This window comes from Oncorhynchus keta, chromosome 35 (genome assembly GCF_023373465.1).
Source record: "Oncorhynchus keta strain PuntledgeMale-10-30-2019 chromosome 35, Oket_V2, whole genome shotgun sequence".
Taxonomy (NCBI): Eukaryota; Metazoa; Chordata; class Actinopteri; order Salmoniformes; family Salmonidae; genus Oncorhynchus; species Oncorhynchus keta.
The window spans coordinates 72,853,680-72,873,679 of record NC_068455.1 but is presented as its reverse complement, the minus strand read 5'-3'; the positions used below and the strand labels follow the sequence as shown (position 1 = coordinate 72,873,679).

Sequence of the window (20,000 nt, the reverse complement as noted above, 5' to 3'; positions counted from 1 at the left end):
GTCTTGAGCCAAACCCTTTATCCATAGTCTTGAGCCAAACCCTTTATCCATAGTCTTGAGCCAAACCCTTTATCCATAGTCTTGAGCCAAACCCTTTATCCATAGTCTTGAGCCAAACCCTTTATCCATAGTCTTGAGCCAAACCCTTTATCCATAGTCTTGAGCCAAACCCTTTATCCATAGTCTTGACGACTTGGCCAATGCACTAGTCAGGACAAAAATAGAATCCTTCATTGAGAGGAGGGAAGACGATGCTTGTTTTTTAATTAAATGAAATGAAATGGGATAAAACATTTGTTTTTTATGTTTCTAAATACAAGGTTTATGTTTATTGTTCCAATTGCATGTGGGCACAGTGCGTCACGGCTGGATAGGCTGCGCATTCGTTGTCAAAATCCATAACCATTAGACCAACCATTCCCACTATACTGAAATTGGCACTTTGGCGCACGTTTTTAAGGATGCCCACCTCAGCGCTAGCAAGCTCATATAAAACAGGTCAATTACCAATCGTGGGTTTGAAAAGAGAAGAGCGAAGGCTTTTACAGATCGTTAGAGTTCGGCATTAACGCCGCCTTAACGTCAGCCGAAAAGGCTTTTACAGATCGTTAGAGTTCGGCATTAACGGCGCCTTAACGTCAGCCGAAAAGGCTTTTACAGATCGTTAGAGTTCGGCATTAACGGCGCCTTAACGTCAGCCAAAAAGGCTTTTACAGATCGTTAGAGTTCGGCATTAACGGCGCCTTAACGTCAGCCGAAAAGGCTTTAACAGATCGTTAGAGTTCGGCATTAACGCCGCCTTAACGTCAGCCGAAAAGGCTTTTACAGATCGTTTAGAGTTCGGCATTAACGTCGCCTTAACGTCAGCTGAAAAGGCTTTAACAGATCGTTAGAGTTCGGCATTAACGGCGCCTTAACGTCAGCCGGAAAGGCTTTAACAGATCGTTAGAGTTCGGCATTAACGCCGCCTTAACGTCAGCCGAAAAGGCTTTAACAGATCGTTAGAGTTCGGCATTAACGCCGCCTTAACGTCAGCTGAAAAGGCTTTAACAGATCGTTTAGAGTTCGGCATTAACGCCGCCTTAACGTCAGCCGAAAAGGCTTTAACAGATCGTTTAGAGTTCGGCATTAACGCCGCCTTAACGTCAGCTGAAAAGGCTTTTACAGATCGTTAGAGTTCGGCATTAACGCCGCCTTAACGTCAGCCGGAAAGGCTTTAACAGATCGTTTAGAGTTCGGCATTAACGCCGCCTTAACGTCAGCTGAAAAGGCTTTTACAGATCGTTAGAGTTCGGCATTAACGTCGCCTTAACTTCAGCTGAAAAGGCTTTTCCCAATAATAATAATCATGTTTTATTTTTATTATTATTGTCATCATTATTATTATTGATTTATTTTTAACAGAATGTTACTGCATTGGGCACTAATAAAATACGATGTTTTTATACTGTAACTTTGTCCAATAAGGTGACTATGACCTCTGACCTTTCTGCAGGTGGCCAACTCTCTGAGGAGTCATGGGATGCCGGTGAGGCTGGTGGTTACCATCGGTAACGACCCTGGTAGTGTCAGGAAGACCCTGGCCAAGCTCAAGAAGGTGGAGGACCTACGATGTGAGTACTGATATCATACACCAGGAGGAAAGCTACTTTGACTCTAAATATTTTGAAGGGAGGAAAGCCACTTCACACTATCGAGAAAAACTTCATGTTCAGTTTGAAAACTTCAAAAAGTGTGACCGGTTGTGATATGGTGGACCTCATACATTCACTTATTCAGTCAAGTCAAGTTCACTTCTTAGATTACCAGGAAGCTATAGGCACATAGCCTTGAGGTAAGAGCTTTGGGCCAGTATCCAAACGGTCGCTGGTTTCGAATCCCAGAAAGACAATGAATGACATGGGGGAAAATCTGTAGTTGTGCCCCTTGACCCCAATCGCTCCAGGGGTGCTGGACAATCATGACCCCAGTCCCTGCGGGTGTCTCAGGGGGAGTTGGGATATGGTGACCCTGGCCCTGACCCCAGTCCCTGCGGGTGTCTCAGGGGGAGTTGGGATATGGTGACCCTGGCCCTGACCCCAGTCCCTGCGGGTGTCTCAGGGGGAGTTGGGATATGGTGACCCTGGCCCTGACCCCAGTCCCTGCGGGTGTCTCAGGGGGAGTTGGGATATGGTGACCCTGGCCCTGACCCCAGTCCCTGCGGGTGTCTCAGGGGGAGTTGGGATATGGTGACCCTGGCCCTGACCCCAGTCCCTGCAGGTGTCTCAGGGGGAGTTGGGATATGGTGACCCTGGCCCTGACCCCAGTCCCTGCAGGTGTCTCAGGGGGAGTTGGGATATGATGACCCTGGCCCTGACCCCAGTCCCTGCGGGTGTCTCAGGGGGAGTTGGGATATGATGACCCTGGCCCTGACCCCAGTCCCTGCGGGTGTCTCAGGGGGAGTTGGGATATGGTGACCCTGGCCCTGACCCCAGTCCCTGCAGGTGTCTGAGGGGGAGTTGGGATATGGTGACCCTGGCCCTGACCCCAGTCCCTGCGGGTGTCTCAGGGGGAGTTGGGATATGATGACCCTGGCCCTGACCCCAGTCCCTGCGGGTGTCTCAGGGGGAGTTGGGATATGGTGACCCTGGCCCTGACCCCAGTCCCTGCGGGTGTCTCAGGGGGAGTTGGGATATACAAGACGCATTTCATTACACACTTGTGTGTAACAGGATAAATATAAGCACCCCCCCCCCAAAACAAATAATTATTCCTCTTTTTTCTTTCCACTTTCCCCTTGTATTCTCTCGTTACTCCCCCCTAGTGGTGATCATGTGTATGCACTCTGCCCTGATCGGAGGGGGACCGCAGAAGCTCCTGCTAGAAACAGCAAAGGACATGAGACTGACCGAGGGATCCCTGGTGTTTCTACCCTACGACACGTTACTCTACAGCCTACCCTACCACAATGTCACCTACCCTGCCCTGAGGAGCAACAGCAAGCTACTCAAGGTGATCAGTCTTGGTAGTTGTTGTGTGTCAGCATATGTAAAGCGTATTTGTTGCGTAGTGTATGTGTTTTCAGTTGAGTTGTATCGCATTGACACCCTCTTGCCCAAGCTGTCTATTCTGTTGCCCATCTAATAACGATGATTACTAGTCTGACTTTAATCCTCAATCTCTTTTTTATGTGTGTATTGTTGTACTCACATGACTGAGGAAACTGTATGTGTGTTCTAAATCTGGCAAATAAAATGGATTCATTCATTTAATTTAAAGGCTTACGATGCCGTGTTGACAGTCACTATAGACTCTCCCAAGACAACTTTCTACCAGGCCTATCAGGAGGCTATAGACAGGGGAGAGATAGCGGGAAATGTCAAGCCAACACAGGTAAATACATACTGTTTGTGTGTGTGTGTGTGTGTGTGTGTGTGTGTGTGTGTGTGTGTGTGTGTGTGTGTGTGTGTGTGTGTGTGTGTGTGTGTGTGTGTGTGTGTGTGTGTGTGTGTGTGTGTGTGTGTGTGTGTGTGTGTGTGTGGTGCGATAAGTTGAAAAATAAAAATACTTTCAAAGTCCAACCAAGCATCATCCTTTGATTCTTGAAGGATTGAGGAAACCGTCTGGACTGAGATTTGTCCAAACATGGATGTGAATAGGTTTATGCCTCATTACTTCTGCATTGTTCACCATCTTGAACTTCCTCTCTGCTCTGTCCATCTCACTTTCCCGCCCATCTCTCCTCTCCAGGTGTCTCCTCTGTTTGGGACCATCTACAGCTCCGTGCTGTTCATGGCCCATGCTGTCCACAGGGTCAAGGCTTCAGGGGAGTGGCTCTCTGGGGGGAACCTGGCCCGACACACCCACAACCTGGCCTTCCAGGTACATGGATGATTTAATGTACAATGACTTACAGTGGGGCAAAAAAGTATTTAGTCAGCCACCAATTGTGCAAGTTCTCCCACTTAAAAATATGAGAGAGGCCTGTAATTTTCATCATAGGTACACTTCAACTATGACAGACAAAATGAGAAAAACAAATCCAGAAAATCACATTGTGGGATTTTTTATGAATTTATTTGCAAATTAAGGTTGGAAATAAGTATTTGGTCACCTACAAACAAGCAAGATTTCTGGCTCTCACAGACCTGTAACTCCTTCTTTAAGAGGCTCCTCTGTCCTCCACTCTTTACCTGTATTAATGGCACCTGTTTGAACTTGTTATCAGTATAAAAGACACTGTATATGTATCAATACTGTATTCACTTTTGGGCACTGGCCACCCGGGCTAGTTTGATACATGGACACTGACGATTTAAAGGGGCAATCTGGGATTCAAACAACAAAAAAGTGGTTACCCCCACCACTTTTTAGGGGAAACAGCTGAGGCTTGATGCTGGAGAAATGCAACCACAAAGTTATAGATGGAAATGTGGATGCAAGGACTGACCACCCATGATGTCAACATGATAGTTTTAACCATGTTTTGAAGGACTGTATTATTATTTAACTCTAAACTCTGCCAGGGCTTCAGCCACCCACACACACACACACACACACACACACACACACACACACACACACACACACACACACACACACACACACACACACACACACACACACACACACACACACACACACACACACACACACACACACACACACACACACACAACCCTGTCACAAACAGTTCTACATACATACACACACACACACACACACACACACACACACACACACACACACACACACACACACACACACACACTCTAACCCTGTCTAAACAGTTCTGGATCTGTTCAGGGCTTCACCACTTGACACACACACACACAGCCAGCACACACACACACACACACACACACAGACACAAGACACACACACACACACACACACACACACACACACACACACACACACATCCACAGAACAGACACACATCTCTCCTAACCCTGTCTAAACAGTTCTGTGATCTGTTCCAGGGCTACAGCCACCCTGTGAGCACTAACATGTCTGGAGCCAGCTTGGCTGACTACGTAATACTGGATACAGACGGGAAGACCTGGGACCTCAGGCCCACACACAGGTAGGATGGGAGAGTGACCCTGACACTACTGCATCCGTACAGAACAGACATGTGGCTGACATGGTGAGGTTAGGATAACGGTTATATTGTGACATAGTATGTTGATGATATTGGTGGTTACCGCAGTGGTATCAAACTCATTTTGCCCCGTGTGCTGCGTTCTGTCTTCAATGAGGATATATTTCCTCTCCGTCAAAATTAGCATCTGCAAATAGCCCATCCAACTACCTCATCCCAAAACTGTATATATTTATTGATTTATCTTGCTTATTTGCACCCCAATATCTCTACTTGCACATTCATATATACATATATAGTTATTGCCTTACCTCCCTTATCCTACCTCATTTGCACATACTGTATATAGACTTTTTCTACTGTGTTATTGACTCTGTTGTTGCTGTTTGTGTCCAACTGCTTTGCTTTTTCTTGGCCAGATCGCAGATGCAAACTTGTTTTCAACTAGCATACTTGGTTAAAATAAAGGTGAAATAAACATTTTAAACAGTGGTGGAAAAAGTACCCAATTGTCATACTTGATTTAAAAGTGAAGATGCCTTTAGAGAAAATGACTCAAGTAAAAGTGAAAGTCACCCAGTAAATGCTACTTGAGTAAAAGTAGGTATTTGGTTTTAAATATACTTAAGTATCAAAATTAAATGTAATCGCTAAAATATACTTAAATACCAAATGTAAAAGTATAAATCATTTTAAATTCCTTATATTGAGTAACCCAGACAGCACGATTTCTTGTTTTTTTTTTCATTTACAGACAGCCAGGGGCACACTTTAACAGTCAGACATAATTTACAAACGAATCATTTGTGTTTAGTGAGTCCTCCAGATCAGAGGCAGTAGGGATGACCAGGGATGTTCTCTGTTTAGTGAGTCCTCCAGATCAGAGGCAGTAGGGATGACCAGGGATGTTCTCTGTTTAGTGAGTCCTCCAGATCAGAGGCAGTAGGGATGACCAGGGATGTTCTCTGTTTAGTGAGTCCTCCAGATCAGAGGCAGTAGGGATGACCAGGGATGTTCTCTGTTTAGTGAGTCCTCCAGATCAGAGGCAGTAGGGATGACCAGGGATGTTCTCTGTTTAGTGAGTCCTCCAGATCAGAGGCAGTAGGGATGACCAGGGATGTTCTCTGTTTAGTGAGTCCTCCAGATCAGAGGCAGTAGGGATGACCAGGGATGTTCTCTGTTTATAAAATAAGTCCTCCAGATCAGAGGCAGTAGGGATGACCAGGGATGTTCTCTGTTTAGTGAGTCCTCCAGATCAGAGGCAGTAGGGATGACCAGGGATGTTCTCTGTTTAGTGAGTCCTCCAGATCAGAGGCAGTAGGGATGACCAGGGATGTTCTCTTGATAAGTGTGTGAATTGGACCATTTTCCTGTCCTGTAAAGCATTAGAAATGTATTTTTGGGTGGCAGGAGTAAAAAGTACAGGATTTTCTTTAGGAATGTAGTGGAATAAACATTGTCAAAAATATAAATAGTAAAGTAAAGTACAGATACCCCAAAAAACGACATAAGTAGTACTTTAAAGTATTTTTACTTAAGTACTTTACACCACTGATTCTAAAGTATATTGAGTTTGTCAATTTAAATTATAAAAATAAAATAAAAACTCAAACCACCCGTGGGATGTATATTTGACACCCCTGTTCTACAGGATAGACATATTTCTGACGTGGTGAGGTTAGGGTTAGTACTCGTACTCCTAATGTTAACGACGCACTCCAGCCATGTTTGAACTTTCAAGTGTTAAAATACAAAATCCCACGTATAAAATGCAGTAAAGTACACACACTTAAAAAAAATATGTTGTGAGCAGAATAGTTTTTTGTTGTTGTTGAAAGAACTGCATACTTCACGGTGGAGGCGGAGTCACAGAGTTGATCTGAGGTCATCGGCCTTCTCCCTTTGCTTGAGGATCAATAGAGGAGCATTAGAGGACGAAGGAGGAAAGACTCACCCCTCCACTTGTGATGTCATGACTGACCCGGACCACCTATTGAGATGTGCCTGTTGTTAAGTAAATCGGGTGTTAAATGAGGTGAAAAGGAGACAGGACTGAGACTTTAACCATAAACCCTTCCCATACAGGATAGAGATGGCTGCTGACATGGTGTTAAATGAGGTGAAAAGGAGACAGGAGTGAGACTTTAACCATAAACCCTTCCCATACAGGATAGAGATGGCTGCTGACATGGTGTTAAATGAGGTGAAAAGGAGACAGGACTGAGACTTTAACCATAACCCCTTCCCATACAGGATAGAGATGGCTGCTGACATGGTGTTAAATGAGGTGAAAAGGAGACAGGACTGAGACTTTAACCATAACCCCTTCCCATACAGGATAGAGATGGCTGCTGACATGGTGTTAAATGAGGTGAAAAGGAGACAGGACTGAGACTTTAACCATAACCCCTTCCCATACAGGATAGAGATGGCTGCTGACATGGTGTTAAATGAGGTGAAAAGGAGACAGGACTGAGACTTTAACCATAACCCCTTCCCATACAGGATAGAGATGGCTGCTGACATGGTGTTAAATGAGGTGAAAAGGAGACAGGACTGAGACTTTAACCATAACCCCTTCCCATACAGGATAGAGATGGCTGCTGACATGGTGTTAAATGAGGTGAAAAGGAGACAGGACTGAGACTTTAACCATAACCCCTTCCCATACAGGATAGAGATGGCTGCTGACATGGTGTTAAATGAGGTGAAAAGGAGACAGGACTGAGACTTTAACCATAACCCCTTCCCATACAGGATAGAGATGGCTGCTGACATGGTGTTAAATGAGGTGAAAAGGAGACAGGACTGAGACTTTAACCATAACCCCTTCCCATACAGGATAGAGATGGCTGCTGACATGGTGTTAAATGAGGTGAAAAGGAGACAGGACTGAGACTTTAACCATAACCCCTTCCCATACAGGATAGAGATGGCTGCTGACATGGTGTTAAATGAGGTGAAAAGGAGACAGGACTGAGACTTTAACCATAACCCCTTCCCATACAGGATAGAGATGGCTGCTGACATGGTGTTAAATGAGGTGAAAAGGAGACAGGACTGAGACTTTAACCATAACCCCTTCCCATACAGGATAGAGATGGCTGCTGACATGGTGTTAAATGAGGTGAAAAGGAGACAGGACTGAGACTTTAACCATAACCCCTTCCCATACAGGATAGAGATGGCTGCTGACATGGTGTTAAATGAGGTGAAAAGGAGACAGGACTGAGACTTTAACCATAACCCCTTCCCATACAGGATAGAGATGGCTGCTGATATGGTGTTAAATGAGGTGAAAAGGAGACAGGACTGAGACTTTAACCATAACCCCTTCCCATACAGGATAGAGATGGCTGCTGACATGGTGTTAAATGAGGTGAAAAGGAGACAGGACTGAGACTTTAACCATAACCCCTTCCCATACAGGATAGAGATGGCTGCTGACATGGTGTTAAATGAGGTGAAAAGGAGACAGGACTGAGACTTTAACCATAACCCCTTCCCATACAGGATAGAGATGGCTGCTGACATGGTGTTAAATGAGGTGAAAAGGAGACAGGACTGAGACTTTAACCATAACCCCTTCCCATACAGGATAGAGATGGCTACTGACATGGTGTTAAATGAGGTGAAAAGGAGACAGGACTGAGACTTTAACCATAACCCCTTCCCATACAGGATAGAGATGGCTGCTGACATGGTGTTAAATGAGGTGAAAAGGAGACAGGACTGAGACTTTAACCATAACCCCTTCCCATACAGGATAGAGATGGCTGCTGACATGGTGTTAAATGAGGTGAAAAGGAGACAGGACTGAGACTTTAACCATAACCCCTTCCCATACAGGATAGAGATGGCTGCTGACATGGTGTTAAATGAGGTGAAAAGGAGACAGGACTGAGACTTTAACCATAACCCCTTCCCATACAGGATAGAGATGGCTGCTGACATGGTGTTAAATGAGGTGAAAAGGAGACAGGACTGAGACTTTAACCATAACCCCTTCCCATACAGGATAGAGATGGCTGCTGACATGGTGTTAAATGAGGTGAAAAGGAGACAGGACTGAGACTTTAACCATAACCCCTTCCCATACAGGATAGAGATGGCTGCTGACATGGTGTTAAATGAGGTGAAAAGGAGACAGGAGTGAGACTTTAACCATAACCCCTTCCCATACAGGATAGAGATGGCTGCTAACATGGTGAGGTTCCTGGGTAGAGATATCCACTTCCCACACGGTATCTCCCCCAAGACTGACTCCAACTGTTGGTTCATCAAAGGCATCGTCTGCACTGGAGGTACACACACAGCTGACACACACGCGCAGATATACACAACAACACACAGACACATGCAAATATTCCTTGATGTATAGTTAACATAAAGCATGGTATTAGTAACATAAAGTCACACCGTTTTCTTTCAATCACTTTGTTTGTGGTACATTTTCACAAAATATATCATCAAAATGGACGGACCAAGGCGCAGCGTGATTTGAGTTCCAGATATTTATTTAAAGTGAAACTTCTCAATAAAACAATAAACACGCAACGAACTTAGGCAAAGCCATACTATAAAGCTAACAGAAATATTGCTAGCGATTGCCAAGAAATGTATTGCCTTGAAATGGAAATTGGATTCCTCCCTGCCAGTTGCAATGTGGCTTTCGGAAGTTAATAGTTGTATCCCTTTGGAGAAAATCACTTACTGCTTGAGGAATAATTTAAAGACATTTTACAGAATTTGGCAACCTTTTATTGACTATATGGAGAATCTCCCTGCACATCTCATTGATTGAATCTATATATAATCCTCACACAGTGTTTCACACATAATGTATAATATGTAGCCAACGGCAGGTGATCCAATGTCTCGTTATTATTTTTTTCTTATTGTATGTTTGTTTATATAATTATAAATATTTTTTTGTTAGGCTCGTCTGTTACTGTCACTTTGTCCTATCGTTGTCTAATATCTTTTCACTTCTGTTTTGAATGTCCTTAATTGGAAAATGCAAAAAAAAAAAAAAATCAAACAAAAAAACCAACCCAACGACCTGTGACTACGTGGTGCAAAAAACACAATATCCCACAATGCAGGTGGGAACAGGGACACCTTAAGTGTGATCCCCAATTAGAGACAACCAACATCAGCTGCCTCTAATTGGAAACCATACCAAGAGCACCAACATAGAGATGAAAATATTAGAACACCCCCTAGTCACGCCCTGACCTACAACACCATAGAGAACCAAGGGCTCTCTATGGTCAGGGCAGGACAAAATGGCTGATTTTTTCAAAACACTAAGCACATTTTCAAATGACTAAGTACAACCAAATCACTCTTTTAATTCGGATGCATATTCAATCTCAGTATCTGCTTTTCAAAATGCGATATTCACTTCACTTTTGATATGATTTTCTTGTCATTTGTTAACAGTATAATTAACTAGCAGTTAATCAAACTGCTCAAATCTGATACTGAACCAAAATAATGTAATTAAATCAAATCCAATGTTTATTAGTCACATGCCCCGAATACAGTGAGATGTTTACTTACGAGCCCCTGACCAACAATGCAGTAAAATCAAACACGGATATGAATAAGAAATGAAAAGTAACAAGTAATTAAAGAGCAGCAGTAAAATAACAATAGTGAGGCTATATACAGGGGGGTACCGGTACAGAGTCAATGTGGAGACTATATACAGGGGGGTACCGGTACAGAGTCAATGTGGAGACTATATACAGGGGGTACCGGTACAGAGTCAATGTGGAGACTATATACAGGGGGTACCGGTACAGAGTCAATGTGGAGACTATATACAGGGGGTACCGGTACAGAGTCAATGTGGAGACTATATACAGGGGGTACCGGTACAGAGTCAATGTGGAGACTATATACAGGGGGTACCGGTAGAGAGTCAATGTGGAGACTATATACAGGGGGTACCGGTACAGAGTCAATGTGGAGACTATATACAGGGGGTACCGGTACAGAGTCAATGTGGAGACTATATACAGGTACAGGGGGTACCGGTACAGAGTCAATGTGGAGGCTATATACAGGGGGTACCGGTACAGAGTTAATGTGGAGACTATATACAGGGGGTACCGGTACAGAGTTAATGTGGAGACTATATACAGGGGGTACCGGTACAGAGTCAATGTGGAGGCTATATACAGGGGGTACCGGTACAGAGTCAATGTGGAGGCTATATACAGGGGGTACCGGTACAGAGTCAATGTGGAGACTATATACAGGGGGTACCGGTACAGAGTTAATGTGGAGACTATATACAGGGGGTACCGGTACAGAGTTAATGTGGAGACTATATACAGGGGGTACCGGTACAGAGTCAATGTGGAGACTATATACAGGTACAGGGGGTACCGGTACAGAGTCAATGTGGAGACTATATACAGGGGGTACCGGTACAGAGTCAATGTGGAGACTATATACAGGTACAGGGGGTACCGGTACAGAATCAATGTGGAGACTATATACAGGGGGTACCGGTACAGAGTCAATGTGGAGACTATATACAGGGGGTACCGGTACAGAGTCAATGTGGAGACTATATACAGGGGGTACCGGTACAGAGTCAATGTGGAGACTATATACAGGGGGTGCCGGTATAGAGTCAATGTGGAGACTATATACAGGGGGTACCGGTACAGAGTCAATGTGGAGACTATATACAGGGGGGTACCGGTACAGAGTCAATGTGGAGACTATATACAGGTACAGGGGGTACCGGTACAGAATCAATGTGGAGACTATATACAGGGGGTACCGGTACAGAGTCAATGTGGAGACTATATACAGGGGGTACCGGTACAGAGTCAATGTGGAGACTATATACAGGGGGTACCGGTACAGAGTCAATGTGGAGACTATATACAGGGGGTGCCGGTATAGAGTCAATGTGGAGACTATATACAGGGGGTACCGGTACAGAGTTAATGTGGAGACTATATACAGGGGGGTACCGGTACAGAGTTAATGTGGAGACTATATACAGGGGGGTACCGGTACAGAGTCAATGTGGAGACTATATACAGGGGGGTACCGGTACAGAGTCAATGTGGAGACTATATACAGGGGGTACCGGTACAGAGTCAATGTGGAGACTATATACAGGGTGTACCGGTACAGAGTTAATGTGGAGGCTATATACAGGGGGTACCGGTACAGAGTCAATGTGGAGACTATATACAGGGGGTACCGGTACAGAGTCAATGTGGAGACTATATACAGGGTGTACCGGTACAGAGTTAATGTGGAGGCTATATACAGGGGGTACCGGTACAGAGTCAATGTGGAGACTATATACAGGGGGTACCGGTACAGAGTCAATGTGGAGACTATATACAGGGTGTACCGGTACAGAGTCAAGGTGGAGGCTATATACAGGTACAGGGGGTACCGGTACAGAGTCAATGTGGAGGCTATATACAGGGGGGTACCGGTACAGAGTCAATGTGGAGGCTATATGCAGGGGGTACCGGTACAGAGTCAATGTGGAGACTATATACAGGGGGGTCCATGACCAGTTGCAGAGGGAGGTATTTAGTCCCAGGGTTCTTAGCTTATTGATGATCTTTGAGGGCACTATGGTGTTGATGTTGAATGCTGAGCTGTAGTCAATGAATAGCATTCTCACATAGGTGTTCCTTTTGTCCTGGAGGGAAAGGGCAGTGTGGAGTGCAATAGAGATGGCATCATCTGTGGATCTGTTTGGGCGGTATGCAAATTGGAGTCTGTCTAGGGTTTCTGGGATAATGGTGTTGATGTGAGCCATGACCAGCCTTTCAAAGCACTTCATGGCTACAGATGTGAGTGCTTCGGGTCGATAGTCATTTAGGCAGGTTACCTTAGTGTTTCTTGGGCACAGGGACTATGGTGGTCTGCTTGAAACATGTTGGTATTACAGACTTGGACAGGGAGAGGTTAAAAATGTCAGTGAAGACACTTGCCAGTTGGTCAGCGCATGCTCGCAGTACACGTCCTGGTTATCTGTCTGGCCCTGCGGAATGTTGACCTGTTTAAAGGTCTTACTCACATCGGCTGCGGAGAGCGTGATCACACAGTCTTCCGGGAACAGCTGGTGCTCTCATGCAGTGTTATTTGCCTCGAAGCATAGAAGTAGTTAGGCTCGTGTCGCTGGGCAGCTCTCGGCTGTGCTTCCCTTCGTACTCTGTAATGGTCTGCAAGAAATGGCATTTAACACCGTGGTACGTTTTTACCGTAGCCGACTGGTTTACAATACCACTATATCTGATTATTTGACCACAGTACTGTATGTACTGTAGTACTGTATGTACTGTATGTACTGTAGTATTGTATGTACTGTAGTATTGTATGTACTGTTGTACTGTATGTACTGTAGTACTGTATGTATTGTATAAGGATAATGAAACTAAAATTGTGCATGTCAAGTTATATTAAAATTCTGTATGAAAAATGACATTTACCATTTAATATTTGTGTGTTCAGCACTTCAAAAATAACAGTTTTTAAAATGTGTATCTCGTGTGTTTTGCTATTGGACTTAACGTTAGTTAAAATGACAAAATGACTAAATGGTGAGCATTTAGTCATCTGATGTATTGGTGACTAAACTAAATGTTCTCATGGTATTTCACGGAAAAAGTATATTTTGCGACTCAGGGGTGAAAGATGTGTAAAAGTCCAATGAATGCACAATCAAAGGTTCTGAACAGAAGATACAGGGTATTACAAGTGTTATCAGTTTAGAGTTTTGTACTTAAAGAGTTTTGAAGATACTTGTGAAAAATGTGTGAAAAATTGCTGAAATGTTTTCCCCAGGTGTGGATCCGTTCTCTGCTGTTAGGATCTTCCTGGGATTCGTCCAGATGGGTTTCGTCTTGTTTATTCTAACCTACTGCATCAAGTAAAGCTCTACAACATGATCTTGTTGCCATTGGCCCTTTTAAGGGCCACCCCTAGAGTGAATGTTGGTTATCCTATTGGTTATGGTCTTAATGAGGTCAACCATCCAGCATTTCTCTTTGTTTATGTCTCTGTCTCTTGTTGTCTAGGCGACGCATCAACCACATCCGGTTGTTCCGGGGTCCCAACAAGATCCTGCTCACCCTTGACGATGTCACCTTCATCAACCCGTCGCTTAGCAACAAGGTCAGCAGTTATAGACTAATGCAGGAGTTAAATATTCAAATAGACAATTTACCTCTTCAACTTTTAAGAAACTTTTTTTGTTGCTTTTTCCTTTGAGCCTTTTCTATATTTTTTCATTAAAAAAACAATTATTGAATGTACAAAGCGACAGACCGGAACAGGGGTCCATGTTCTTTACTGACTTGCCTAGTTAAATAAAGTTCTAATAAATAAATAAATGTTGCAGTGAAACTTAAACCAAGATGTCTCCTCTCAAACATTTTCAGAAGCTTAGTATAGACAGTAACAGAAAGATCAGTGGAGTCTCTCTGACGAGCCATTCACAGCACAGCCTCACGTCCCCCTTCTCTGAGCAATCCCCTGCTACCTACGAGAACTCCAACGTCGTCCTCTATGAGGTGAGACAGAGTAGAATGTTTGAGTCATTTGTTATGACAAACTGCGTTAATTGAATACATGTTTGTGATGAACATCTGAGGGTGGAAATTCTTGACTATTGTGGCCCAATATCTTAATATTGGTTCAGTAAGATAGATTTGGAGCCAACTACAAACAAACTGACACATACTTGTAAAATTATATTTTAATATTTGATACCATAGATAAATAAAATGCTGTTGTTATTTTTCTCCAGGGAGACTGGGCGTGGCTGAAGAGACTACCTCATGGAACGTTCAGGAATATCAACCCCAAAACCAGTGATGTTTTTGAATTGGTGGGTTTCCTTTAGAAATATATATTTATTCATGTTAATTCATATCCTTGGGTATAGTTTCCTTTAGAAATATATATTTATTCATGTTAATTCATATCATTGGGTATAGTTTCCTTTAGAAATATATATTTATTCATGTTAATTCATATCCTTGGGTATAGTTTCCTTTAGAAATATATATTTATTAATGTTAATTCATATCCTTGGGTATAGTTTCCTTTAGAAATATATATTTATTAATGTTATTTCATATCCTTGGGTATAGTTTCCTTTAGAAATATATATTTATTCATGTTAATTCATATCCTTGGGTATAGTTTCCTTTAGAAATATATATTTATTCATGTTATTTCATATCCTTGGGTATAGTTTCCTTTAGAAATATATATTTATTCATGTTAATTCATATCCTTGGGTATAGTTTCCTTTAGAAATATATATTTATTCATGTTATTTCATATCCTTGGGTTGAGTTTCCTTTAGAAATATATATTTATTCATGTTATTTCATATCCTTGGGTATAGTTTCCTTTAGAAATATATATTTATTCATGTTAATTAATATCCTTGGGTATAGTTTCCTTTAGAAATATATATTTATTCATGTTATTTCATATCCTTGGGTATAGTTTCCTTTAGACATATATATTTATTCATGTTAATTAATATCCTTGGGTATAGTTTCCTTTAGAAATATATATTTATTCATGTTAATTAATATCCTTGGGTATAGTTTCCTTTAGAAATATATATTTATTCATGTTAATTAATATCCTTGGGTATAGTTTCCTTTAGAAATATATATTTATTCATGTTAATTAATATCCTTGGGTATAGTTTCCTTTAGACATATATATTTATTCATGTTAATTAATATCCTTGGGTATAGTTTCCTTTAGAAATATATATTTATTCATGTTAATTAATATCCTTGGGTATAGTTTCCTTTAGAAATATATATTTATTCATGTTAATTAATATCCTTGGGTATAGTTTCCTTTAGAAATATATATTTATTCATGTTAATTAATATCCTTGGGTATAGTTTCCTTTAGAAATATATATTTATTCATGTTAATTAATATCCTTGGGTTGAGTTTCCTTTAGAAATATATATTTATTCATGTTAATTAATATCCTTGGGTATAGTTTCCTTTAGAAATATATATTTATTCATGTTAATTAATATCCTTGGGTATAGTTTCCTTTAGAAATATATATTTATTCATGTTAATTAATATCCTTGGGTATAGTTTCCTTTAGAAATATATATTTATTCATGTTAATTAATATCCTTGGGTATAGTTTCCTTTAGAAATATATATTTATTCATGTTAATTAATATCCTTGGGTATAGTTTCCTTTAGAAATATATATTTATTCATGTTATTTCATATCCTTGGGTATAGTTTCCTTTAGAAATATATATTTATTCATGTTAATTAATATCCTTGGGTATAGTTTCCTTTAGAAATATATATTTATTCATGTTAATTAATATCCTTGGGTATAGTTTCCTTTAGAAATATATATTTATTCATGTTAATTAATATCCTTGGGTATAGTTTCCTTTAGAAATATATATTTATTCATGTTAATTAATATCCTTGGGTATTTCCTTTAGTTTCCTTTAGAAATATATATTTATTCATGTTAATTAATATCCTTGGGTATAGTTTCCTTTAGAAATATATATTTATTCATGTTAATTAATATCCTTGGGTATAGTTTCCTTTAGAAATATATATTTATTCATGTTAATTAATATCCTTGGGTATAGTTTCCTTTAGAAATATATATTTATTCATGTTAATTAATATCCTTGGGTATAGTTTCCTTTAGAAATATATATTTATTCATGTTAATTAATATCCTTGGGTATAGTTTCCTTTAGAAATATATATTTATTCATGTTAATTAATATCCTTGGGTATAGTTTCCTTTAGAAATATATATTTATTCATGTTAATTAATATCCTTGGGTATAGTTTCCTTTAGAAATATATATTTATTCATGTTAATTAATATCCTTGGGTATAGTTTCCTTTAGAAATATATATTTATTCATGTTAATTCATATCCTTGGGTATAGTTTCCTTTAGAAATATATATTTATTCATGTTAATTAATATCCTTGGGTATAGTTTCCTTTAGAAATATATATTTATTCATGTTAATTAATATCCTTGGGTATAGTTTCCTTTAGAAATATATATTTATTCATGTTAATTCATATCCTTGGGTATAGTTTCCTTTAGAAATATATATTTATTCATGTTAATTCATATCCTTGGGTATAGTTTCCTTTAGAAATATATATTTATTCATGTTAATTAATATCCTTGGGTATAGTTTCCTTTAGAAATATATATTTATTCATGTTAATTAATATCCTTGGGTATAGTTTCCTTTAGAAATATATATTTATTCATGTTAATTCATATCCTTGGGTATAGTTTCCTTTAGAAATATATATTTATTCATGTTAATTAATATCCTTGGGTATAGTTTCCTTTAGAAATATATATTTATTCATGTTAATATAATTTCCTTTATCATGTTAATTAATATCCTTGGGTATAGTTTCCTTTAGAAATATATATTTATTCATGTTAATTAATATCCTTGGGTATAGTTTCCTTTAGAAATATATATTTATTCATGTTAATTAATATCCTTGGGTATAGTTTCCTTTAGAAATATATATTTATTCATGTTAATTAATATCCTTGGGTATAGTTTCCTTTAGAAATATATATTTATTCATGTTAATTAATATCCTTGGGTATAGTTTCCTTTAGAAATATATATTTATTCATGTTAATTAATATCCTTGGGTATAGTTTCCTTTAGAAATATATATTTATTCATGTTAATTAATATCCTTGGGTATAGTTTCCTTTAGAAATATATATTTATTCATGTTAATTAATATCCTTGGGTATAGTTTCCTTTAGAAATATATATTTATTCATGTTAATTAATATCCTTGGGTATAGTTTCCTTTAGAAATATATATTTATTCATGTTAATTAATATCCTTGGGTATAGTTTCCTTTAGAAATATATATTTATTCATGTTAATTAATATCCTTGGGTATAGTTTCCTTTAGAAATATATATTTATTCATGTTAATTAATATCCTTGGGTATAGTTTCCTTTAGAAATATATATTTATTCATGTTAATTAATATCCTTGGGTATAGTTTCCTTTAGAAATATATATTTATTCATGTTAATTAATATCCTTGGGTATAGTTTCCTTTAGAAATATATATTTATTCATGTTAATTAATATCCTTGGGTATAGTTTCCTTTAGAAATATATATTTATTCATGTTAATTAATATCCTTGGGTATAGTTTCCTTTAGAAATATATATTTATTCATGTTAATTAATATCCTTGGGTATAGTTTCCTTTAGAAATATATATTTATTCATGTTAATTAATATCCTTGGGTATAGTTTCCTTTAGAAATATATATTTATTCATGTTAATTAATATCCTTGGGTATAGTTTCCTTTAGAAATATATATTTATTCATGTTAATTAATATCCTTGGGTATAGTTTCCTTTAGAAATATATATTTATTCATGTTAATTAATATCCTTGGGTATAGTTTCCTTTAGAAATATATATTTATTCATGTTAATTAATATCCTTGGGTATAGTTTCCTTTAGAAATATATATTTATTCATGTTAATTAATATCCTTGGGTATAGTTTCCTTTAGAAATATATATTTATTCATGTTAATTAATATCCTTGGGTATAGTTTCCTTTAGAAATATATATTTATTCATGTTAATTAATATCCTTGGGTATAGTTTCCTTTAGATGTTATATTAATATTATTTCCTTTAGAAATATATATTTATTCATGTTAATTAATATCCTTGGGTATAGTTTCCTTTAGAAATATATATTTATTCATGTTAATTAATATCCTTGGGTATAGTTTCCTTTAGAAATATATATTTATTCATGTTAATTAATATCCTTGGGTATAGTTTCCTTTAGAAATATATATTTATTCATGTTAATTAATATCCTTGGGTATAGTTTCCTTTAGAAATATATATTTATTCATGTTAATTAATATCCTTGGGTATAGTTTCCTTTAGAAATATATATTTATTCATGTTAATTAATATCCTTGGGTATAGTTTCCTTTAGAAATATATATTTATTCATGTTAATTAATATCCTTGGGTATAGTTTCCTTTAGAAATATATATTTATTCATGTTAATTAATATCCTTGGGTATAGTTTCCTTTAGAAATATATATTTATTCATGTTAATTAATATCCTTGGGTATAGTTTCCTTTAGAAATATATATTTATTCATGTTAATTAATATCCTTGGGTATAGTTTCCTTTAGAAATATATATTTATTCATGTTAATTAATATCCTTGGGTATAGTTTCCTTTAGAAATATATATTTATTCATGTTAATTAATATCCTTGGGTATAGTTTCCTTTAGAAATATATATTTATTCATGTTAATTAATATCCTTGGGTATAGTTTCCTTTAGAAATATATATTTATTCATGTTAATTAATATCCTTGGGTATAGTTTCCTTTAGAAATATATATTTATTCATGTTAATTAATATCCTTTATAGTTTCCTTTAGAAATATATATTTATTCATGTTAATTAATATCCTTGGGTATAGTTTCCTTTAGAAATATATATTTATTCATGTTAATTAATATCCTTGGGTATAGTTTCCTTTAGAAATATATATTTATTCATGTTAATTAATATCCTTGGTATAGTTTCCTTTAGAAATATATATTTATTCATGTTAATTAATATCCTTGGGTATAGTTTCCTTTAGAAATATATATTTATTCATGTTAATTAATATCCTTGGGTATAGTTTCCTTTAGAAATATATATTTATTCATGTTTCAATTAATATATATATTTATTCATGTTAATTAATATCTTGGGTATAGTTTCCTTTAGAAATATATATTTATTCATGTTAATTAATATCCTTGGGTATAGTTTCCTTTA

The 20,000-nt window shown here is 38.3% G+C and overlaps 1 protein-coding gene and 1 long non-coding RNA gene across 21 annotated transcripts in view; both read left to right on the top strand.

The window, feature by feature from the left end:
* Nucleotides 1-20,000, top strand: part of LOC118369201 (retinal guanylyl cyclase 2-like) — a 42,104-nt gene that overhangs the window by 4,310 nt on the left and 17,794 nt on the right. For all 20 annotated transcript variants that reach the window (XM_052497688.1, XM_052497686.1, XM_052497680.1 and 17 more), the window contains exons 7-16: nt 1,496-1,613; nt 2,804-2,991; nt 3,259-3,372; nt 3,730-3,861; nt 4,962-5,065; nt 9,269-9,387; nt 13,922-14,006; nt 14,155-14,251; nt 14,518-14,649; nt 14,886-14,966. In XM_052497688.1, the coding sequence (XP_052353648.1) occupies nt 1,496-1,613; nt 2,804-2,991; nt 3,259-3,372; nt 3,730-3,861; nt 4,962-5,065; nt 9,269-9,387; nt 13,922-14,006; nt 14,155-14,251; nt 14,518-14,649; nt 14,886-14,966 (1,170 nt within the window). The remainder of the gene's footprint in view (nt 1-1,495; nt 1,614-2,803; nt 2,992-3,258; nt 3,373-3,729; nt 3,862-4,961; nt 5,066-9,268; nt 9,388-13,921; nt 14,007-14,154; nt 14,252-14,517; nt 14,650-14,885; nt 14,967-20,000) is intronic.
* Nucleotides 11,222-12,624, top strand: LOC127916193 (uncharacterized). The gene is made up of 4 exons (XR_008093806.1): nt 11,222-11,469; nt 11,638-11,833; nt 12,114-12,233; nt 12,512-12,624. It is a non-coding gene; the product is annotated as an uncharacterized LOC127916193 (long non-coding RNA).